Source organism: Hylobates moloch, unplaced genomic scaffold (genome assembly GCF_009828535.3).
Source record: "Hylobates moloch isolate HMO894 unplaced genomic scaffold, HMol_V3 SCAFFOLD_2, whole genome shotgun sequence".
Classification (NCBI taxonomy): Eukaryota; Metazoa; Chordata; class Mammalia; order Primates; family Hylobatidae; genus Hylobates; species Hylobates moloch.
In genome coordinates this window covers 117,392,854-117,416,521 of record NW_026652277.1, presented here as the reverse complement: position 1 = coordinate 117,416,521, position 23,668 = coordinate 117,392,854, and the positions used below count along the sequence as shown (strand labels likewise).

Genomic DNA, 23,668 nt, shown 5'->3' with positions numbered 1-23,668 from the left:
GACAGGCACAAAGCTTGGCCTCCTACACCAAACCGTTAGCCAAGTTGTGAATGCAAAGGAAAAGTTCTTGAGGAAAACTAAAAGTGTTGTTCCTATGACCATACAAATGACAGGAAAGCAGGACAGCCTTATTACTGATGCAGAGAAAGTTTGAGTGGTCTGAATAGAAAATCATACTAGCCACAATACTCCCTTAAACCAAAGCTTATTCCAGAGCAAAGCGCTAACTCTCTTTAACTCTGTGAAAGGTGAGAGAGGTGAGGAAGCTGCAGAAGAAAAGTTTGAAGCTAGCAGAGGTTGGCTCATGGGATTTAAGGAAAGATGTGGTCTCCAAAACATAAAAGTGCAAGGTGAAGCAGCAAGTGCTGATGCAGAACCTGCAGCAAGCTATCCAGAAGATCTAGCTAAGATTGCTGATGAAGGTAGCTATACTTAACAATAGATTTTCTATGTAGGTGAAACAGCCTTCTATTGGAAGAAGATGTCATCTAGGATGTTCATAGCTAGAAAGAAATCAATGCCTGGCTTCAAACTTTAAAGGAAAATCTTCTGGAAAGGATCATCATTTGTCATAACCATTAAGAACATTTGTGGGCTGGGTATGTTAGCTCACACCTGTAATCCCAGCACTTTGGGAGGCCAAGGTGGATGGATTGCTTGAGCACAGAAGTTCGAGACCAGCCTGGGCAAAATGGTGAAACCCCATCTCTACAAAAAATACAAAAATTAGCTGGTCGTGGTGGCATGCACCTGTAGTCCCAGTTACTCAGAGGCTGAGATGGGAGGATCATTTGAGCCCAGGAGGTGGAGGTTGCAGTGAGCTGGGATTATGCCACTGCACTCTAGCCTGAGCAATAGAGCAAGACTCTGTCTCAAAAAAAAAAAAAAGTTAAAGTGTTAAAAAAAAATTTGTAACTCATGGGAGGAGGCTAAAATATCAACATGTTATTCACAGGAGTTTGGAAAAAGTTGATTCCAACCATCGTATATGACTTTGAGGGGTTCAAGACTTCAGTAGAGGAAGCAAGTTCAGGTGTGGTGGAACTAGCAGAACTAGAAGTGCAGCTTAAAAATGTGACTGAGTTGCTGCAACTCACGATCAGACTTGAACAGATAAGGAGGTACCTCTTACAAATCCTCAAAGAAAGCGGTTTATTGGGATGGAAGCTATTCCTGGTGAAGATGCTGTGAACATTGTTTAAATGACAACAAAGGAATTACAATACTACATAAACTTAGTTCATAAAGTATTGGCAAGGCCTGAGAGGACTGACTCCAATTCTGAAAGCAGTTCTACTGTGAGTAAAATGCTGTCAAACAGCATAGCATGCTACAGAAAAATGTTTTGTGAAAGGAAGAGTCTACTGATGCAGCAAGCTTCACGGTTGTCTCTTTCTTTCTTTCTTCTTTCTTTTTCTTTCTTTCTTTCTTTCGAGATTTTAACACATGTCTCATAGTAACTGATAGAAAAAAGCAGACAAAAAGATCAGTAAGAATATAAAATATTTAACCACATAATTAACAAACTCGCTGTACCCACAAATGTGTAATAATAAACACACACCTTTCAAATCAGAACACTTCAGTTAGTTTGCCATGAATAAAGCAAATCATAAGTTGTCTTAGTTTTTAAAAATTACCACAGCCACCCCAACCTTCAGCAACCACTATCCTGATCGGTCAGCAGCCATTAACATGGAGGCAAGACTCTCCACCAGCAAAGATTATGACCCACTGAAGGCTCGGGTGATCATTAGAATTTTTACCATTAAGGTGTTTTTTGGCCGGGCATGGTGGCTTACGCCTGTAAGCCCAGCACTTTGGGAGGGGAAGGTGAGCGGATCACCTGAGGTCAGGAGTTCAAGACCAGACTGGCCAACATGGTAAAATCCCATTTCTACTAAAAATACAATAATTAGCTGAGTGTGGTGACACACACCTGTAATCCTAGCTGCTTGGGAAGCTGAAGCATGAGAATTGCTTGAACCTGGAAAATGGAGGTTGTAGTGAGCTGAGATCATGCCACTGCCTTCCAGCCTGGGTGATAGAGTGAGACTCTGTCTCAGAAATGAAGTTTTTCTTTTTGTTTGTTTGTTTTGTTTCTGTTTTTTGGGTTTTTTTGTTTGTTTGTTTTGAGACAGAGTCTCACTCTGTTGCCAGACTGGAGTGCAGTGGCGCAATCTTGGCTCACTGCCACCTCCGCCTCCCGAGTTCAAGCGATTCTCTTGCCTCAGCCTCCCCAGTAGCTGGGACTACAGGCGCCTGCCACCACACCCGGCTAATTTTTGCATTTTTAGTAGAGATGGGGTTTCACCATGTTGGCTAGGATGGTCTCCATCTCTTGACCTCGTGATCCGCCTGTCTCGGACTCCCAAAGTGCTGGGATTACAGGCGTGAGCCACCGTACGAGTCCAAAAGTATTTTTTGTTTAAGGTACATACCTTGTTTTTTATGCTATTCCATACTTAATAGACTACAATATACTGTAAGCATAACTTTTATGTGCACCGAGAAACCAAAAAAAAAATGTGTGGCTTGCTTTATTGCAATATTTGCTTTATTGTGGTGATGTGGGAATGAACCCACAATGTCTCCAAAGTGTGCTCATGTCTATGTGGACTTGGGCATGTTATTTAACCTTTCTCAGCCTAAGTTTTCTCATCCATAAAAAGAGCATCATAATAATACCTCCTTAACAGGCTTGTCAATAGGACAAAATAAAATGTGTGCATGTAACTGTTATTAACTAGGGTAACATTTCAGGTAGCTGAGTTAGATGTTTACTGCTGAGTTAGATTTTTACATAGGTAGATCAAGAATTTATTACCCAGGAGCTGAATAAGGATTTCTGTTTTTAATAATGTGCATTAAAAGACTAGTGAGATTAAATGTGTTTCTACTGGCTTTACAATTTGTGAGTAAAGGTAGCATTACATAAAATAAAATCCTAGATAAAAAGTAGTATCACTGGCTTACCAAATTCAAGTATTGTTTTTATCATAACTTGACTAAATCATGGCTTTCACATTAAGGAAAACTTTTAAATTAGCACATCCAAGGCCCTGGCCATAGGAGCCTGATCTTGCCTCCAGTGTTGTCACTAATTGTCTCTTCTTAAAGAAATACTTCCTGTAAGACCATTTCAACTTTTCACTATGCTCAATATGCCTTGATTTCCCCCTCCTATCACGTTAGAAAGAGGGAGAAAAAACAAAAATATAACAGCTTTTTCTCCATTTTAATCTATTCCCATTTACCCACTGTTTTAATAATTCACATAAAAATTATTTTCCAATTTCAATTGCAATTTTTTTTTTTTTTGAGACAGAGTCTTGCTCTGTTGCCAGGCTGGAGTGCAGTGGCGCGACCTCGGCTGACTACAACCTCCATCTCCTGGGTTCAAGCAATTCTCCTGCCTCAGTCTCCCGAGTAGCTGGGACTACAGGCGTGCGCCACCATGCCCGACTAATTTTCTGTATTTTTTTAGTAGAGATGGAGTTTCGCCGTGTTAGCCAGGATGGTCTTGATCTCCTGACCTCGTGATCTGCCCATCTTGGCCTCCCAAAGTGTTAGGATTACAGGCGTGAGTCACCATGCCCGGCCCAAAAATGTTTCTAAGTTGCGATTTTTTTTTTTTTTTTTTTTTTTTTTTTCTGAGACAGGGTCTCGTTCTGTCACCCAGGCTGAAGTGCAGTGGTGCAATCATAGCTCACTGCAATGTCAAACTCCTGGACTCAAGGCACCCTCCTGCCTCAGACCTGAGTAGCTAAGACTAGAGGTGTGTGCCTCTGAGCCTGGCTAATTTATTTTTATTTTTATTTTATTTTATGTATTCATTCATTCATTCATTTAAGACAGGGTGTCTCTCTCTATTGCCCAGGCTGGAGTGCAATGGCGCAATCTGGGCTCACTACAACCTCTGCCTTCCAGGTTCAAGCTATTCTCTCACCTCCGCCTCCCCAGTAGCTGGGACTGGCACGCACCTCCACACCTGGCTAATTTTTGTATTTTTTGGTAGAGATGGGGTTTCACCGTGTTGCCCAGCCTTAATTTTTTTCTAGAGATGGGGTCTTGCTATGTTGCCCAAGCTAGTCTTGAACTACTGGGCTCAAGCGATTCTCCTTCCTTGACCTCTCAAAGTGTTGGGATTATAGGCATGAGCCACTGCATCCAGCCTAAATTGCAAATTTAAAGAGATTATGTCCTTTTTTCCTTTTCAGCACTTTAAATGTCTTTGAAGGTCAATGCTTCTTGGTTAGTACAAATAGCAAATGTACATTTTAAAATTTTTAATAAAAAACTAAACATCTGGCCAGGCATGGTGGCTCACACCTGCAATCTCAGCACTTTGGGAGGTCGAGGCGGGCAGATCACCTGAGGTCGGGAGTTCAAGACCAGCCTGACCAACATGGAGAAACCCTGTCTCTACTAAAAATACAAAATTAGTCAGACGTGTTGGCGCATGCCTATAATCCCAGCTACTTGGGAGTTGAGGCAGGAGAATCGTTTGAACCAGGGAGGCAGAGGTTGCGGTGAGCCGAGATCACGCCATTGCACTCTAGCCTGGGCAATAAGAGTGAAACTCCGTCTCAAAAAATAATAATAATAATAATAATAAACTGAACGTCTTTGAACAGAAAAGTTTGGGAGCTATAAGAAGATATAAAAATATAACAATGTTCCCTGATTTCAAATCACTTTCAGATAAGTTTTGTTCTAAATCCTGATAAGCGGAACAAATAAAATAAGCATAGCCTACTGGGCCGGAAGTGTTCAGCTGAGCATCTGTCTTGACAACATTGAAAGTTATTTTGGTGACTTCTCAAAGCAATTGGGATTTCAGTTAGAATTTCTATCAGATGGACCATTTTTCCCCTTCCCAGGACACACTGTGCTTGTAGCCCCACAAAATTTGTTGTACTCCTTCTTCTTTTCCTATGTCAACTAGAATGCCAACAGAGTTTTTAAACAATAAAGAGATTTATTTTCACCTAAAAAAATGTCCAAGCAGGACAGTGACCATGGAAGTTAGAATCCACTAAGGAGTGTGTAACAACTCACCTGCCAAATCAACTAAAAAAAAAAATCCAGATATAGGCACTTGAGAGGTTAATTCAATGGTTCCTCAACATTGTCACCATGAACTAATTTTTTTCATGCCCTTTGGTTCTGTCATCCTCAGCTTGTCTTCACAGTCATAGCACATCTGCCACACAACAGTGATCACATACAGCAGTTTCTCAACTTTGGAAGTTGGTATTTGGGGCTGAATAATTCATTGTTATGGGGGGCTGTCCTGTGCATTGTGGAATGTTTAGCAGCATCCCTGTTTTCTGCCCAGTAGATGCCCATAGCACTCTCCCCACAGTTACAACAAGCAAAAGCATCTTCACTCTTCAGTCATTGCCAAAAGTCCCATGGGGAGTGGGGACAAAATCACCCCCAGAACTGCTCACTATAGACACAACAGTCAGTAGCAGAAAACAGACTGATTTTTTTTTCCTCCAAATACTTTAGTTTAAGACCTCGCTCAGAAGTTCTCAGCAGACTTTCCCCCCATGGCATTGGCTAGAATTGTCACTTGCTCATGCCTAAACCAACCACATACAAGGTAAATGGGAATCAATGCAGCCCTCAGACTCAGGCAAGTGAGATGCTGTACCAACCCACACCTCAGCATCTTTGGAGTATATATATATATATATACACACACACACACACACACACACACACACATATATATATACACACACACATATACACAGACACACGTATATATACATATATGTATATACATATATACACACATATATACATACACACACACCTATGTATATATATTAAAAAATTTTTTGAGACAGAGTCTCACTCTGTCACCCAGGCTGGAGTGCAGTGGAATGATCCCAGTTCACTGCAATCTCTGCCTCCCAGGTTCAAGCGATTCTAGTGCCTCAGCCTCCCAAAGTAGCTGGGATTACAGGCTCATGCCATGTAATTAAAATTACGCCTACCTAATTTTGTATTTTTAGTAGAGAGTATTTTTAGTATTTTTAGTTTCACCATGTTGGCCAGGCTGGTCTCAAACTCCTGACCTCAAGTGATCTCCCCACCTCAGCCTCCTGAAGTGCTGGGATTACAGGCATGAGCCACTGCACCTGGCCTGGAGTATATTTTTAAAGTAAACTTTGTATTAGGCCATTCTTGTGTTGCTATAAAGAAATATCTGAGACTCAGCAATTTATTTTAAAAAACAGGTTTAACTGGCTCACAGTTCCACAGGCTGTACAGAACAGGCATCTCTTGGCTTCTGGGGAGGCCTCGGGAAGATTTTACTCATGGCAGAAGGTGGAGCAGAAGCTTGCACATCACATAGCGGGAACAGGAGCAAGAGGTGGAGGCTGGAGGGCCACACTTTATAGCAAACAGATCTCATCAGAACTCATTCACTATCATGAGGACAGCACTATGCCAAGAGGGATCCTCCCCCTGACCCAAACACCTCCCACCAGGCCCCACCTCCAACGATGAAGATTAGATTTCAACATGAGATTTGGGCAGGGACAAATATCCAAACTATATCAAACCTTTTATTTTGGAATAATTTAAATTTACAGAAAAGTTATAAAGATAGCACAGAGTGTGCCTATTTATCTCTTACCCAGTTTCCCCTAATATTAACATCTTAACATAACTATGGCACATTTGTTAAAATTGAGAGACTGTTATTGCTTCATGACTATTAATCAATTTTCACAGTTTATTAAAATTTCACCAATTTTTCCTACTATGTCTTTTTTCTGTTCCAGGATCCCACGCAGGATACCACATTACACTTAGCAATTAAGTCTCCTTATTCCCCTCTGGTCTGTGACAGTTTCTCAGTCTTTATTTGTTTTTGATGACCTGGATATTTTTGAATAGTGCTGGTCAGATGTTTTGTATAATGTCCCTAAATTTGGGTTTGTCTGATGATGTTTTTTTTTTCTCATGACTAGTTACAGGGTTACAGACTTTTAAGAGGAAGACCACAGAGGTAAAAGTAGAGTTCTCTCCTTATCACATCATGTCAGGAATACATACTACCAACATGACTTATCACTGTTGATGCTAACCTTGATCGCTTTGTTCAGGTAGTGTGTGCCAGGTGTCTCTGCTGTAAAGTTACTATTTTTTCCCTTTACATAATCTATTGTTTGGAAGCAAGACACTAAATTCAGCCCATACTCAAGGGGTGAAGCTTTAAATTCCATCTCTGGAGGGGAAACTGTCTACATGTATTATTTGGAATTCTTTAGTATGGAAGATTAATCTTTTACCCATTTATTTATTTACTTAATCATATACTTACATATGTATGTCAGCATAGATCCAGGTATATTTATTTTATTATTTGGGTTAAAATACTATACTGTTTGGTTGTTATGGATGGTTAATTTTAGGAGTCAACTTGATTAGGCTAAGTATGCCCAGGTAACTGGTAGAACATTATTGCTAGGTGTGGCTATGAAGTTTTTTCTCCTCGAAGAGAAAAAGGACATAGTAGGAAGAGATTTCAATCAGTTGACTGAGTAAAGAAAATAGCCCTCACCAATGAGGTGGGCATCATCCAAACTGTTGCATGATTAAACAGAACAAAAAGACAGAGGAAGGGTCAATTCACTCTCTCTTCTGGAGTCTGGACATCCATCTTATCTTCTGCCCTTGGACATCAGTGCTCCTGGTTGTCAAGCCCTCAGGCTTGGACTGGAACTACACCACTGGCTTTTCTGGATCTCCAGCTTGAAGATGGCAGGTTGTGGGATTTCTCGGCTTCTATAATCAAGCATGCCAATTATATATATAATCTCATATTGGTTCTGCTTCTCTGGAGAACCCTGACTAATATAGTTGTTGCTCATTATCATGTGGTTGTTCTCATTATCATTTCAATGTCTTGATGTATATTCTTCCACTTATTTCTTCTTGCTTAGATATAAATAAGTACACAGGCGTAAAAATATGTTTGTATGTGTATTTATTCTATAGAAGAAATTTGGTCTGGATGTCAAGTCTGAAAAGGATGATTGTTTTAGAAGCACCCTCAAGTAAGTCTAAAGCACAGTCAAGATTAAGGACCACCAACCATCCTAAGCCAATTATGGTTGTTCTCGTCAGGGCAGTCCCTAGTTGTGTGGGGCCCTAGACACTTTTTTTTTTTTTTTTTTTTTGGTGTGAAACCTCTATGTATATAAACAAAGGAAATAAGGAGAGAATGAAGTAGAATGGAATTAAAGCTGAAAGTTCATAAAGAGAAAAACTAAGAGCATACAAACTAAAGCTACAATGCAGAGACTATGAAGCAGACAGAAAATACACAGAATGGGGAAATAGTATAGGCCAGTTGGAACAGGAAAACAAGAAACACACAAAAAGAAGTATGTCTCAATTCCGGATAGTTTTCTAGTTACAATTCTAGCGCCAATCCACGTTTCTTTTTTTAATGAACCGTAAATTTATGGAAGTAACTTTGCAATGAAAAAAGTTCAATTATAGTATGTAGATGTGAAAAAAATGAATAAAAACAAGGAAGAGAACTGACCAATGCTGCAGGGATAAATAGCATAATGAAAGAAGTTAGGGGAGTATCCAGTTTACAGCCAGAAAGTGAGATCCATTCTGAGCTTTAGTTTGAAAAGCACGTCAAAATCAATCATTTCAGAAGACCACTAGACAGATAGACTTCCCCAGAGTTTGCAGATCTGGTCTTTATTTTTGCAGACTCAGAAACATGAGCTGCCAGATTACTAAGTCTAGTCTGTCTCTTGGGTGTAAATGCATTGATCAAGCTCATAGAAACTCATACATTAAAAACCCAACCAGGCGCAGTGGCTCACACCCATAAATCCCAACAGTTTTGGAGGCTGAGGCAGGAGGATCACTTGAACCCAGGAGTTTGAGACCAGCCTGGGCAACATAGTGAGACCCCATCTGTAAAAAAAAAAAAAAAAAAAAGCTGCAAAAAACCTAATATATAATCTGTCACGGGATTAGAGTTAAAAAAAGAAAAAACAATACAAATTAATTGATTTATAAAGATAATTGCCAATTGACTAAATACTTTTTTTACTGCTCATAGCATTATATTTCCATAGGCAAATTAATGTGGGAAACCAAATTATTATTGAAAGATTGCTTCATAAGTACAAAATTAGATCAATAGAAGTTGATTGAAGTTAGTGCTATCAAGTTATAACAATCTGATGCATCCACTTGTATCCTAAGAACATACTTGCTGAAGAGCCTAGATACTTAAGTCTGTGGGCCAGAGCTGATTAATAATCTGAAGACACCATAGCGGTCAAAATAATAGTCTCCAAAGATGTCCTCATCTGAATCCCCAGAACCTGTGAATATGTCATGTTACATGGCAGGGAGGAATTAAGGTTGCAGATGGAATTTAGGTTGCTATAGGGCTGAATTTAAAATGAGAAAATTATCCTAGATTATCCAGGTAGGCCCAGGGTAGTAATCACAAGGGTACTTTAAATGTGGAAGAAGGAGGTACAATTTAGAGTGATGCAATATGAGAAAGACTCAACTGGCCATGGCTGGTTTTGAAGATGAAGGGGGCCATGAGCCAAGAAATGTGGAGACCTCTAGAAGCTGGAAAAGGCAAAAATATAGATTATCCTCTAGATTCTTTAGGGAGGAATACAGCCCTGCTGACACCTTAATTTTAGCATAGTGCGATGCATCTACGACTTTAGGACTTTTTTCTTTGTACAAGATTTTATTAAAGTTCTTTATAGAACACCATCCAGACTCCAGACACAGCTGCTAAGGAGACCCTGTTATGCTGTGGGGACTGGTTGGGACATGGCAGGTGGCTCTGGCTTCCTACCCTTCTGTTCTGAGATGGGAGTGGTGGAGAGTATCTCATCTTTGGGTTCCATGAACCCAAAGGTTTAAAAAATCCTCAGCGAAAAAAGGCAAATCTACTAGATAGCTCGTGATCTTTCTCCATGAACCCAAAGATGGGTCCCCTGCCCCTGGTCAGGCAGGGGCTTCCTAAGGCTAATCTTACCAGCTGGTTCCCAGGGAAGCATGATCTTCACCTTGATGCCCAGCACACCCTGTTGGAGCAGCACATGGTGCACAGTGGTGTCAACATAGTATTAACAGGGTCCCAGCTGTGGATGATCAGGCCATCCACAAACTTCATGGATTTAGCCCTCTGTCCTCAGAGTTTCCCGGACACAATGACCTTGAAGCCTTTGGTCCCATGCTCCATAATGAACCACAGCACACCACATCAGGCCTTCTGCACAGCAAGCCCTCCTAGGTGTTTGTAACACAGAGACTCTGCCTGGACAATGGCACATATCTCTTGTGGACACCTTTTCAGCATAAAGCTCTAATTTACCCTCTGAAAAGCCAAACCTCTTCTGAACTACTGCAGTCAATTCCCAAATATGCCAGCCCTTCTCACCAAGAATATTCTGTGTTCTGGTGGCTAAGGTAAAGATTTCTGTCCTAGTTGGTGTAACTCAGACCTCAACTCCAGAGTAGCTATCTTCAGCCAGCTCCTGAATGAGAACTTCATTCAGTTCAGCTTTGAAGATACCATCAGTGACAAACTTCCTCTTCTTGGAAAACTGAACCACCATCTTGCTGTGGCACACCAGTGAAAGGAAAGGATGACATTTAGGACTTCTGACCTCCAGAACTGTAAAATAAGGTAATTTGTTATAGCAACAATGGGAAATGAACACAGACACTCTGCCAAAATTTGATCTTTCTGACCTCTATTTATGAATTCCATAAATTTTCCTTTCACCATCTTTTAAAGCAAACTAATATAATAACTTGGTGTAAACTTTTAGTTACATCACAATCCAGACAGGCTTCCCCAGCTGGATCACCTTGATTGGTGTTCACCAATTATTTGGACACTTCTTGTTCTGGCGAATCTTGTATGCGGGCCATTTCTTGATCCTGGGAATCTCCAGACAATAGGATTGAAGAGATCTGGCTCTAAGATTTCTTACTGATACATTTTGTTCTCTCAGAGGCCATTCTAGACTAACCAAAAATGAAAGGTGAATTCTGGAATCCCTCCAAATGTCTGGGGACACCAAATCTCGGAGTGTACAGGGCAGAACAAATATCTAATGGCATGAGTAAGCTGGCATATTGTAACCCAACATATTTGATTATTGTTCCCTGCAGAATACAACTGCATTACAGTGTCAAAGGCTTGTCTTAAAAGACAGAGCATGTTCCTCCTTGTATCAAGCTAGATACAAAGAGATCTTCCTCATCTCTGAAAACAGAGTTCTTTATAGTCCATGTTATAAAGTCCAGATTTGTTCTAAATTTAAAAAAAGCTAACAGTTATTGAGCTTTTAATGTGTATCAGGCACTATTCTAATTTCATTTAAGTTCATTTAAACTTCACCACAACCCTATGACTTACCAATAATTATCCCTGTTTTACGGATGAAGAAACTGAAGCTCAGAGTGACTAAGTAGTTTGACCAGGGTTAGAAAACTGGTAAGTGGCAGAGCTATTATATGAACCGTGTTAGTCTAGAGACTGAGTTCTTAACTAATACACTTTATACTACAGTTTGAATATATCCCTCAAAGCTTACATGTTGAAAACTTGATCCCCAATGCCATGATGTTGAGAGGTGGAGCCTAATGAGAAGTGATTAGGCTATGAGGCCTCTGCCCTCATGAATAGATTAATGCTGTTATCCTGGGAATGGGTTCCTCATAAAACGATGAGTTTGGCCCCATCTTGCTCTCTCTCTCTGTCTCTCTCTCTTTCTCTCTCTTTCTCACCTTCTCTTTGTCCTTCTGCCATGGGATGATGTAGCAAGAAGGTCCTCACAAGATGCCAGCCCCTCAATCTTGGACTTCCCAGCCTCAAGAACCCATGAGCTAATAAATTTCTGTTCATTATGTGAAAGTTGTCAAGATCAAAATGGAGTCACTTGGCTTAAAAAATAAAAATAAAAAATAGAGCCTCAAAGGGCCATGAAGGAAGGGTTCTCACAAATAAATGCCTGGTAACAAAAACTATCACAAAAGATGCTGCAAAAACCATAACATTGCACAAACACCACAGCAACCTTGCACACAAAACAGTATTTCTGTGAGGATATCTGCCCAGCAACTGCTTATCTAACCTTGGACTGGTGTCACCTTTGTAATTGATCCTTGTAGCCATGGCTAAATTATCTCAAAACAATTATGTAATCCTTTTCATTTTTTCTTTAAAAACCTTTGTGTTCCTTCACCTCCCTAAATACCCACGTAGTTTACTAAGGGTGCACATACTCCTATTGCAATGCCCTATTCCCTAATAAAGACCATTTTCCTTTAGAGAGCTTCTCTGTTATCTTGGTTGACAATTATAAATTACCCAGTCTGTGCTATTCTCTTATAGCACAAAACAAAGACACTTTTCCATAATTTAGAAGTGTATTCATCTTCAACAAACACAGGTATACCAGAACAAAAATAAAGGGAGGTACAGGGGATGACTACATAAAGAAGAGGATGTTTTTCACAATAAGGACTATTAATAACAAAGCAAAGTAATTATCATAATAATTTAATTAAAAATGAGAGGATTATCTCCAACAATTGTGTTTGAGAAGAAAAACTTGTACTACAAACTTGGAATAAGGTGCTTATAGCAGTTTAGTCATAGTAGTTCTGTTGAAGCTGTCTAGATGGATAAAAAAGTTATTGCACTGTGAATCAGAAGAATTGGATTCCAGGTGTTCTTGCCACTATTTAACTAAGTGAGCCTGATAAAGCCACTAACCTTCTAGCTTCTAGTTTACCAGAAATAGTATTCATGCTGCTGGAGAAAGCACCGTAAGAAGAAAAGGGATAAATGCTTTCTTGTCACAGGAGATTGAACACTAGCATCAAGAATTTATTAACATTTTAAAATACTAAAAGAGTATAATTGGATTGTTTGTAACACAAAGGATAAATGCTTGAGATGATGGATACCCATTTACCCTGATGTGATTATTACTCATTGTATGCCTGTATCAAAATAGCTCATGTACCCCCATAAATATACACACCTACTATGTATCCACAAAAATGAAAAATTAGAAATTTTTTAAAAAGAATTTATTGAACACATCCCATTTGAAAAGCACAAGGTAAGTTGAAAATTGGAAGGGACAACATTAATTTATTTCATCAAGTTTAAATTAGTGGGTAGTGAGGCCTGAAAAACAATACTCCTAAAATTATAAAGAAAGGTTTAAAAAATCCTCAGCAAAAAAAGGCAAATCTAGATAGCTCATGATCTTTCTGCATCCAGGTAAGCTGGGATATCTATGCATTTTAACAGCTTTTGTAAATTTCTCTATTCCACTAGAGATATCCTTAAATGAAGTTAGCTTTTGGTTCAAGTCAATTTAATTCAACCTACATTTATAGAATGCCCTCAAAAGCAATTTACTCTGAAACTAAGGAAGCCTAAGCCCCAGGCCTGTCACTTGCACAGCCCCCATGAGTACTGGGAGCTGCTGGGCATTTGGTGGAAGCAGAAACCAGGTCACAAACAGGAAGAGGTTCTATGTAGCACTTATGGTAAATTGCCTAAAAGAGTTCACAGAAGGAAAGGACCTGAATTTCCACAGCTCTACTTAAGTTTTTGTGGCTCTTTTTGCATTCTAAATGTAGTACTCACTTTTCAACATAATTTTGTATCCATAATGTTATATCAAAGCAAATTCTATAAGAGATTTATACAAAGATGAAGGATCTCACTGTTTTGTAGGAAGAAGAGTGCAGCATTAGGTATAAAACAAAATTGCGGGGCACGGTGGCTCATGCCTATAATCCCGGCACTTTGGGAGGCTGAGGTGGGTGGATTATCTGAGGTCAGGAGTTTGAAACCAGCATGACCAACATGGTGAAACCCCATCTCTACTAAAAATACAAAAAAAAAAAAAAATTAGCTGGGCATGGTGGCAGGCACCTGTAATCCCAGCTACTTGGGAGGCTAAGGCAGGAGAATCGCCTGAAGCCATTGCACTCCAACCTGGGTGACAGAGCAAGACTCTGCCTCAAAAAAAAAAAAAAAAAGTGCTAGTCCAGTAATAGTAACAAAGTGTAATAGGATCGCTTAGAATAAAACATTAGTAATACTAATTCATTGCAGTATCCTTATCTTCTGGATGATGCCAGGCTTACAAAAACAAACAAAACAAACCCTGAGAGAGTTGAAGAAATCCTGAATCTGTGAAATAGCCCATGGCCTGGAGTTTCTTAAGGTAGGGTCTTTTAAATATAAACATAAAGATATATATATATATATATATATATTTTTTTTTTTTTTTTTTTTTGGAGATGGAGTCTCACTCTGTCGCCCAGGCTGGAGTGCAGTGGCTCAATCTCAGCTCACTGCAAGCTCTGCCTCTTGGGTTCATGCCATTCTCCTGCCTCAGCCTCCCGAGTAGCTGGGACTACAGGCGCCCGCCACCACGCCTGGCTAATTTTTTGTATTTTTAGTGGAGACAGGGTTTCACCGTGTTAGCCAGGATGGTCTCAAGCTCTTGACCTCGTGATCCGCCCACCTCAGCCTCCCAAAGTGCTGGGATTACAGGCCTGAGCCACTGCATCGGCCAATATTTTCTATTGTGATCTGTAGTGTAATAGACAGTAGTGTTCATCAAGTATACTACACACTCCTTTACATTTCTCAGCTTTCTTTTTTTTTTTTTTTTTTGAAACAGAGTCTCACTCCAACACCCAGGCTGGAGTGCAGTGGCGCGATCTTGGCTCACTGCAACCTCCACCTCCCAGGTTCAAGCGATTCCCCTGCCTCGGCCTCCCAAGTAGCTAGGATTACAAGCATGCGCCACTATGCCCGGCTAATTTTTGTATTTTAGTGGAGATGGGGTTTCACCATGCTGGCCATGATGGTCTGATCTCCTGACCTCCTGATCCGCCTGTCTCAGCCTCCCAAAGTGCTGGGAGTACAGGCGTGAGCCACCGTGCCTGGCCTCAGCTTTCTTCACAGTTAAAAATTGGAGGTATGTGTCTATTCTGGTCAATGGCCCATGAGAGAAGGTGATTGGGTTGTTTCTGTTTCAAGGCTCTTAACCCTGGGTAAGCGCTAGTATGAGTCCTCTGTGCTCTCTCTAGAAAGATTTTAAACCTAAAAGTAAAGACCATCAAGATGGAGTAATTGAAGGATATATAAATATTACATTCTTGAAGATCTGGAAGACAACCACCAAGGAGAGCAATCCGACTTTATGGGACTTTATGGGAGTGACGTATGACATGTAAAATACTTTGATGTTAAGCTATGCTGATTAGGGGTGGGGGTGGGGAGGTGTTACCACAATTTCACCTAGTGTAGCTTATCCAGACTAATTCATTCTTTTTTCTTTTTCTTTTTCGATTTGGAGTCTCACTCTGTTGTCCAGGCTGGAGTGCAGTGGCACAATCTCTGCCCACCGCAACCTCTGCCTCCTGGGTTCAAGCGATTCTTGTGCTGCAGCCTCCCAAGTAGCTGGGAGTACAGGTGCGCGCCACCACACCCAGCTAATTTTTGTATTTTTAGTAGAGACAGAGTTTCACCATGTTGGCCAGGCTGGTCTCGAACTCCTGACCTCAAGTGATCTGCCCATTTCGGCATCCCAAAGTGCTGGGATTACAGGCGTGAGCCACCACACCTGATGCAGACTAATTCTCACATACAAATAAATGCATTTCACATCTTGACTGTGTGTGTATGTGTGCGTGTGTATGTATATACATACACATATATAACTGAACCAAATTTAAATATAATATCCTTGCTATTTCTGATTTACTTAGTATTTTCTGTTCTATGTAGGAAAATGATTATACTTAATTTTACCACAACCTAATAGGTCTCCACCCACAATGTGAAAAATACTGTCTTAAATTGCCTCAGATGCTGACTGTCTATAAACAATTTTCTGGCGTGTCCAATTATTTAGAAAAATAATTATAAGTTTTACAATAAATGCATTGCTACAATGAAAATGAAATGGAAAATACAAAATATTTCATCTTGTAAAATTAAATTATGGCTTTTTTTTGCAGTATGTTTCTATTTGGTGCATACATGTACATACATGTGCATACATATATGCATGAATGTTTTTAGACATTCTGCAAAACTGGGGGTTCCGCTGCTCTGTAAGTTTGCACTTTATCACTCCAAAAGAACTCCATTAAGATCGCGGCCGAGATCGCGCCACTGCACTCCAGCCTGGGCGACAGAGCGAGACTCCGTCTCAAAAAAAAAAAAAAAGAGAGATCGCGGCCAGGCGCGGTTGCTCATATCTGTAATCCCAGCACTTTGTGAGGCCGAAGTGGGCGGATCACGAGGTCAGGAGATCGAGACCATCCTGGCCAACATGGTGAAACCCCGTCTCTACTAAAAATACAAAAATTAGCTGGGCGTGGTGGTGTGAGCCTGTAGTCCCAGCTACTTGGGAGGCTGAGGCAGGAGAATCGCTTGAACCTGGGAGGCAGAGGTTGCAATGAGCCTAGATAGCGCCACTGCACTCCAGCCTGGGCGACAGAGCAAGACTCCGTCTCAAAAAAAAAAAAAAAAAAAATCGCTCGATCCAGGCCGGGCCTGGTAGCTCACGCCTGTTAATCCCAGCATTTTGGGAGGCTGAGGCTGATGGATCACCTGAGGTTAGGAGTTCCAGACCAGCCTGGCGAAATCCCCTCTCTACTAAAATACAAAGATTAGACGGACGTGGTGGCACGTGCCTGTAATCCCTGTAATCCCAGCTACCTGGGAGGCTGAGGCAGCAGAATCACTTGAACTCAAAAGGCAGAGGTTGCTGTGAGCCGAGACTGTGCCACTGCATTCCGTCCTGGGTGACAGACCCAGACTCTGTCTCAAAAAACAGGCCGGGTGCGGTGGCTCACGCCTGTAATCCCAGCACTTTGGGAGGTTGAGGCAGGTGGATCACGAGGTCAGGAGTTTGAGACTATCCTGGCCAACATGGTGAAACCGTATCTCTATTAAAAATACAAAAATTAGCTGGGCGTGGTGGTGCGCCCCTGCAGTCCCAGCTACTCGGGAGGCTGAGGCAGGAGAATCCCTTGAACTCCTGGAGGCGGAGTTTGCAGTGAGCCAGGATCGTGCCACTGCACTCCAGCCTGAAGACAGAGCAAGACACCGTCTCAAAATAAATAAATAAATAAATAAATAAATAAATAAATAAATAAATAAATAAAGTGAAAAATAAAAAAAGAACACTTGATCCCTGAGAACAAAGTCATCTTCATTTATTTCTCTTTCCAATCACAGGAAAAATAAGTCACAGAATATGCCATTGTTCTGTTTTTGAAGTCCTGGAAGAGGTAAAAACAGAACCCCGTGTCTGAGCCACTTCGCCCAGGTTAGACCCACTCAGCAACTCGGGGACTGAGGACATGAGACCGAACGGCGTGGGCCTCGGGCCAGAATTGGCAAGACGCTCTCGCGAGAGCCTTCCAACCGCCGCGAGCTCTCGTGAGCACTAGTTTTCTATCTCAGCACCCCCAAGGGTCAGCACCTACCCGCCGGCTCCCTCTGCTACCGCGGGCCGGAACTTTTGTCGATAGGAACGGGTTTGCACAGTTGAGTGTTGTCGGCCGGCGTGAAGGAGACTAGGGGGCCATCCTCTTCCTTTCGCCGTCGCCGCCGCGGAGCGGAGTCGAGCCGAGCTGATTTGATCGAGGAGCGCGGTTACCGGACGGGCTGGGTCTATGGTCGCTCCGCGGGCCGCTCCGCCGGCTGGTGCTTTTTTATCAGGGCAAGCTGTGTTCCATGGCAGGGAACTTTTGGCAGAGCTCCCACTAGTAAGCGATCTTCCGTCTTCTCACCTGGGGCCGGTTTTTGGGGGGGCTGTGAGGACGGGGCCTGTGACTCCCCTGGGCCTGGATCCCGGCTCAGTTCCGAGTGCCGGGGTCCTCATGGGAGACCGCAGCGGCCAGAAGCAAGATGCGCTTTTCTGAGGCGACTCCCTTCCCCGCCCCCAGCCCCAGTTTCGGGGAGGGAAGGATCTGTGAGGGGGAGGGGTGGGAGAGAGTTTAGTCTCCTGGGAAGGAACGTTTCGGAGTTTAATTTCGGATTCTTGGTTTAGCTAGGCCGCGGGGGGTCGGATAGAGTGGGCACAGGTACGGGAGGTGTGACTCAGCTCAAGACTGTGAGGCTACCTGTTCAGGACAGTTGTGGCGTGCTTTTGCCTGGGATTTCTTCGGGTGATCGGCGTCGTGGTCTTTTGTCATTCACTGTATATCTTGAGTGGATTCAGTATTATGAGGAGAGGAGAGAGTCTGGCTTGTTTCTGCCTACTAACCGCTTCTTGCCCGTACTTTATGTCTAGATGGAGTTTTATATTGATAAGATATAGGGCAGGTGCCCTCTAAATTTATCCATTTCATTAGCCTGTGCTTTATATTTTGTTTTAAAGGCCTATTTTTCCAGTGACTTTGTTTACCTATTTCTTTAACCTTTTTCATGAATAAGTTCTTGTTTCTGTCAGTGACCATGTGAGAGCTAGAATAATATTAAAAACATTTATCCCTAAATACATTTGTTTAAGCAGGCAGGAAGGTGCGTCATGGGGTTAATTGAACATTGAGTAGGCTTTCCACTGTATAGTTGAAAGATGAACAGAATTTGACAAAGAAGGTATCTTAGTATAATTTTTTATGCTAAGAAAGCATTAGTAAGTAATTTAAATTTCGATTCTGTGAATAGGATCTGTTCCTGATGTTCATTTTTTAGCCCTTCGCAAGGAGAAAAAAAGAAACAATGAACTCGGTAACCTATTTAAGGAAAAGCAGGTTTTCCTCTTGCTATAAAGTGATTCTGTGGAGATGACATGTTAAAGAAGCTTTACCACTGATCATATGTGTGTGTGTATATATATGTGTGTGTGTATATATATATATGTATATATATGTTGCATTGTTTTCACACACTGAAATATTGCTTGGGCAAAATTAAAGTATCGAAAGTTTAGGTATTGGAGTTGGAGCTCCTGAAAAAAAAGTTTAGGTAGTGGAGAAGAGATATTCTGATAAACTTTGAAAGAAGCTGAGAGAATTGACAAGTAGCTGACTGTTGATTTTTCAGTTTTTCAACTTAAAAAAAAAGATCCTGCCTTATTTTCAATAGTGTTCTCATTATACTTTCACTTATTCATAGCATCATAAAAACATTTTTTCACTTTTCAAATATAAAATTATTATAAAGTTAAGTGTACTTCTTTGAAACTGTTCTTTCCTCCCAATTCAAATAGTCCTAAAAGAAGGGACCATTTTGCCTTGCTCAAATCCCTTGAGCAATCATGGAGTTTCTCATCTGGAGAAGGTAGCGAGTGTGGAAGACAAGACAATTCTGGAAAAACAAACGAAAAGATTATGAAAGGCCATTGTCTTAGGTGAATTTGGTGAAAGAGGGCAATTAACATTAAATATGCTATATCTCATGCTTCTAAGATGCACGTTTTCACACTTTAACATCTTTGAAATCAGCATGGCAGTTTCTTTCATAGCATATGAAATAATGATGAATCCTAGATGTAATCTTAAATTTGATGAAATGCAGTATTTATAAATTTTTTTAGTTTATCCTCCATACAAAGTTCTGTGAGGAAAACTCATAAAATGTTTGTGAAATTTATCTTTTTAAAAACATAAAATGACTCTGTGGGGATGAAATTAATTAGCAAACCACAGTGTAGTTGAGGTAGAACAAAACACAGTCTGTGACCAAAATGAACTAGAAGGGCACTAAGTATTTGTTGGTTGATTGAATGCATTAATGAACAAGTAACAAAAATAAAAACTACAAAACTAACTGTGGATACTTTATTGTGTGAAAAAGGAAACTTAAAATACAGTTACTTACTATCTAGAAAATAACATCATAATAGTACCATATATGGAATGTAACCAAAGCTTGAATGTATTAGAAAATCAATATCCTGAATAATTGAGATAATAGAAATATTCTATTTAATAATATTAAGAAGGAAGCATGAAATAAACCTAAAGAAACAGAAAGAAGGACTTAAAATAGATAACAATGATGCTAATATATTAAAAGGAAAAAAATTATAAAAGCTCATTTTTAGAGTAAACAAAAACAGTAGACCAAACTACTGCTAGTTAAATCAGGGGAAAAAGGAATGATACAAAAATACAAAATTAGGAATGAGAAAAGTAAACCCAGGTGTACTTTTGGGTTATCTCCAGGGTTTTAAATTTGAAAGCCAAAGCAAGTTAAGAATATTACTCAAGAGCTATGCATTATTTCATGGGTAAATACTTTCCATCTTTCAAGAGAACCTCCTTTTGAAATTGTTCCATTTCATACAGGAAGAAGAAAAGCTTTCTAATTCTCTTTATGAAGCCATGATAACACAGAAAAATCTAGCAAAGGGAACACTAAAAACAGTCTCACTTTTGAATATTGATGCAAACATTGTAAATGAATTATTACCAAATGCAGTCTAACATTACACTGAAAGTATAAAACGTGACAGTGGATTTTATTATAGAAATATAGTCAATATTAAGAAATCTATTAAGCAGTAAAGGTATTAAAAAACTAATACAATTCAACATTTATCCTTGACTAAAGCTCTTACTGAAACAGAAATAGGATGCTTCCTTAACATGAAAAACATTAAGCATCAGCAGTGGTGAAACATTGAGATAATTAGGGTGCCTATTTAAGATTTTACCAATATGCTAGTCAATACAATTGATACAAAGGAGATATAGAAAGAATGACAAAACAGTGACAAAATTATCAATACGTGGAAATAAAATTAATGAGAAAATTCAGTTAATTGAGAAGTTATTAGAAATAATAAAGGTTTAGGAAGGTGACCAGTTATAAAATGCAAAAATAAAAGCTTTTAAAAAATGGATAGGGAAGTATAATTTACATTAGCAACAGAAAATATACAGAGGGAAAAATATAAAGAAATATACAGAACCTGTAGGAAGAAAACTTTAAAAGTCCATAGTGGCACATACAGATTTTAATAGAGTTTGAATTCTCAGTAAGATGTCATTTCTCCCTATATGGATCTTTAAATGTAATGTAATCACAAAATTTGAATGGATATTCTTCATTAGGACTCGACATAATGCTTCTAAAGTTTAGGTCTTAGAATAATAATTGTGATAGAATAGTCAGAAATTTTCAGAAGAATAGAAGGGAGTATTTTTCATATCACCTATTAATTACTTAATTTTCTGTGTTTTAAAGTAGCACAGCATATGAAGAAGAAAAAAATAGGAAATTATAAGGAAGATCCAAATATAATGATAGAATTATAAATCAGGAAATACCTTAGCGCATTTGGATAAGCATTTGACAAAATATTTAGCTGGATCCCTACTTTATACTCTGTACCAAAATAAATTCCAGATGGATCATAAATTGAAGGAAAAAAGCCCTTAAGGGTATTAGAAAATATGGGTGAATTGTTTTTTATGTTTTTGAATCAGGAAACGCCTCGCTATGCCTGACAAACATGGAAGTAAAAGGTAGATTTAAGTAAGTGATTCAGATTTCTGTATTACAAATAAATACTCAGAGATATTTAAACTTGGGAGAAATTTTGCGCTTATTTGACAAACGAATGATTTATTATTCATACTATACAAATTTTAGATCAGAAGAATCTCTTAATCATTAAAAAAAATCGGTAATCCCATTAGAAAAATGGTCATATTAGAATTAACATTGTACAAAAGAAGAACTGTGTTAGACCAATAAAGACATGGAAAGATGTTTAACCTCAAAAGTAAACTACAGGGAAAAGACACAGTGACATACTACTTTGCCTTTAAGTTACAAAGTATTTAAAAGCGGCAGGAACCCCTAGGATTTTTTTTTTTTTTTTTTTTTTTTGACAGAGTCTCACTCTGTCTCCCAGGCTGGAGTGCAGTGGTATGATCTCAACTCACTGCAACTTCTACCTCCCGGGTTCAAGCAATTCTCCTGCCTCCGCCTCCCAAGTAGCTGGGACTACAGGTGCACGCCACTACATCCAGCTAATTTTTGTAATTTTAGTAGAGACGGAGTTTCACCATATTGGTCAGGCTGGTCTCAAACTCCTGACCTCAGGTGATCCACCCACCTCGGCCTCCCAGAGTGCTGGAATTACAGGCATGAGCCACCACGCCTGGCCAGGATTAAATATTATAAGATTCACTCATGAACTGTTAATACAAATGGAAATTGGTATAATGTTTTTGGAGGGTAAACTGACAATGTGTATCAATAAGTTACCAGCAACACTGACCCATTAATCCTACTTCTGGGAAGTTATTTCAAATATATTATTAATCAAATATGCAAGGAGAATTACAAAGATATTCATTAAGAAGAATATCCAGGAAAATAGTAGCAAGAGAGTATTTTTTTATATCAGCTATTAATTACTTAATTTTTTGTGTTTTAAAATAGCACAGCATATGAACAAAAAAAAAAATAGGAAATTATAAAGAAGATCCAAGTATAATGATAGAATTATAAATCAGGAAATACCTCCGTGCATTTGGATAAGCATTTGACAAAATTTTAGCTGGATTCCTACTTTCCACCAAAATAAATTCCAGATGGATCATAAATTGAAGGAAAAAAGCCCTTAAGGGTATTAGAAAATATGGGTGAAAAATAATGACCTATATTTCCATCAGTGGAGATTGGCTAAATAATGATCCATCCATAAAGCTGTATAAAAGAATGCTGAATAACAAGTTCATTGACATAAGACTTCAAATACATATTGAATGACAAACACAGGTTCAAGATAGTTTTTTCTTTGAGTCATGTCAATTTCATATCTGGTTAAAAATAGCACACCTGACTAGGCAAGAGGAGGAGGCTATCAGTGTAACACATTCTGAGGCAGTTTTTAATATAATTAGGTTTGTGAAGTAAGGAAATTAAATGCCATAGTTACCCATGAACAGCTGGAAAACTATATACTTCCTCAAATCTAAGCCACCATCAATTGGTGCTAAATAATTCCACCATTATCTTATATCACTAAGAAAGAATAAACATGCTGCCAATTAAAACACGAAGGCATCACAGATTGTAAGACATATCTTGATAGCAGAGCCAGAATCGATGAAATACAAGCTAGTAACAGACTAAGGAGGAAGAAGGAAAAGATTAGAGCAGAATTTTTTTCAGGACGTATTTACATTTATTAGTGAGATAATTCTTATTAGTCACATTTCAAGAAATGTGAGAAATAATTGTCTTTAAGGTTACTTTTTGCACTTTGTACTTCTCAGAATATGAACAATGTGTTCAATCTTAGAGTGTTTCCTCTGACCTTGCTTGTTGATTTTCTGTAACATGTCTTTTCTAGTTTGCAGTGGATTTTGGATAAACAAGATCTGTTGAAGGAGCGCCAAAAGGATTTAAAGTTTCTCTCAGAGGAAGAATATTGGAAGTTACAAATATTTTTTACAAATGGTAAACTTTTTAAAAAATTGGTTCAAATTGTATAGTTGGTTACCTCTGAATAAAAATGTCTTTGTGTGGTAATTTGTGAACTGTTTTAGTGCATACCTAACATTTTTATTTATACAGGTATTCTTTTTACAACGTATTCATTTATCTTTC

At 39.4% G+C, this 23,668-nt stretch overlaps 1 protein-coding gene, 1 long non-coding RNA gene and 1 pseudogene across 3 annotated transcripts in view; 1 reads left to right on the top strand and 2 right to left on the bottom strand.

Annotated features, from left to right (window-relative positions):
* Window positions 1-1,133: 1,133 nt before the first annotated feature.
* On the bottom strand, window positions 1,134-17,695 carry LOC131382852 (uncharacterized). Its single transcript, XR_009212436.1, has 2 exons — window positions 17,578-17,695; window positions 1,134-1,460 (listed from the first exon to the last, which is right to left on the bottom strand). It is a non-coding gene; the product is annotated as an uncharacterized LOC131382852 (long non-coding RNA).
* On the bottom strand, window positions 9,831-10,646 carry LOC116470181 (small ribosomal subunit protein uS3-like; annotated as a pseudogene).
* CCNC (cyclin C) overlaps window positions 17,566-23,668 on the top strand; it is a 26,820-nt gene continuing 20,717 nt past the window's right edge. The window contains exons 1-2 of one of the 2 annotated variants that reach the window (XM_058435427.1): window positions 17,566-17,859; window positions 23,412-23,518. In XM_058435427.1, coding sequence (XP_058291410.1) covers window positions 17,828-17,859; window positions 23,412-23,518 — 139 coding nt within the window. In that variant the 5' untranslated portion in view covers window positions 17,566-17,827. The remainder of the gene's footprint in view (window positions 17,860-23,411; window positions 23,519-23,668) is intronic. The other variant, XM_032155675.2, reaches the window with a different exon arrangement.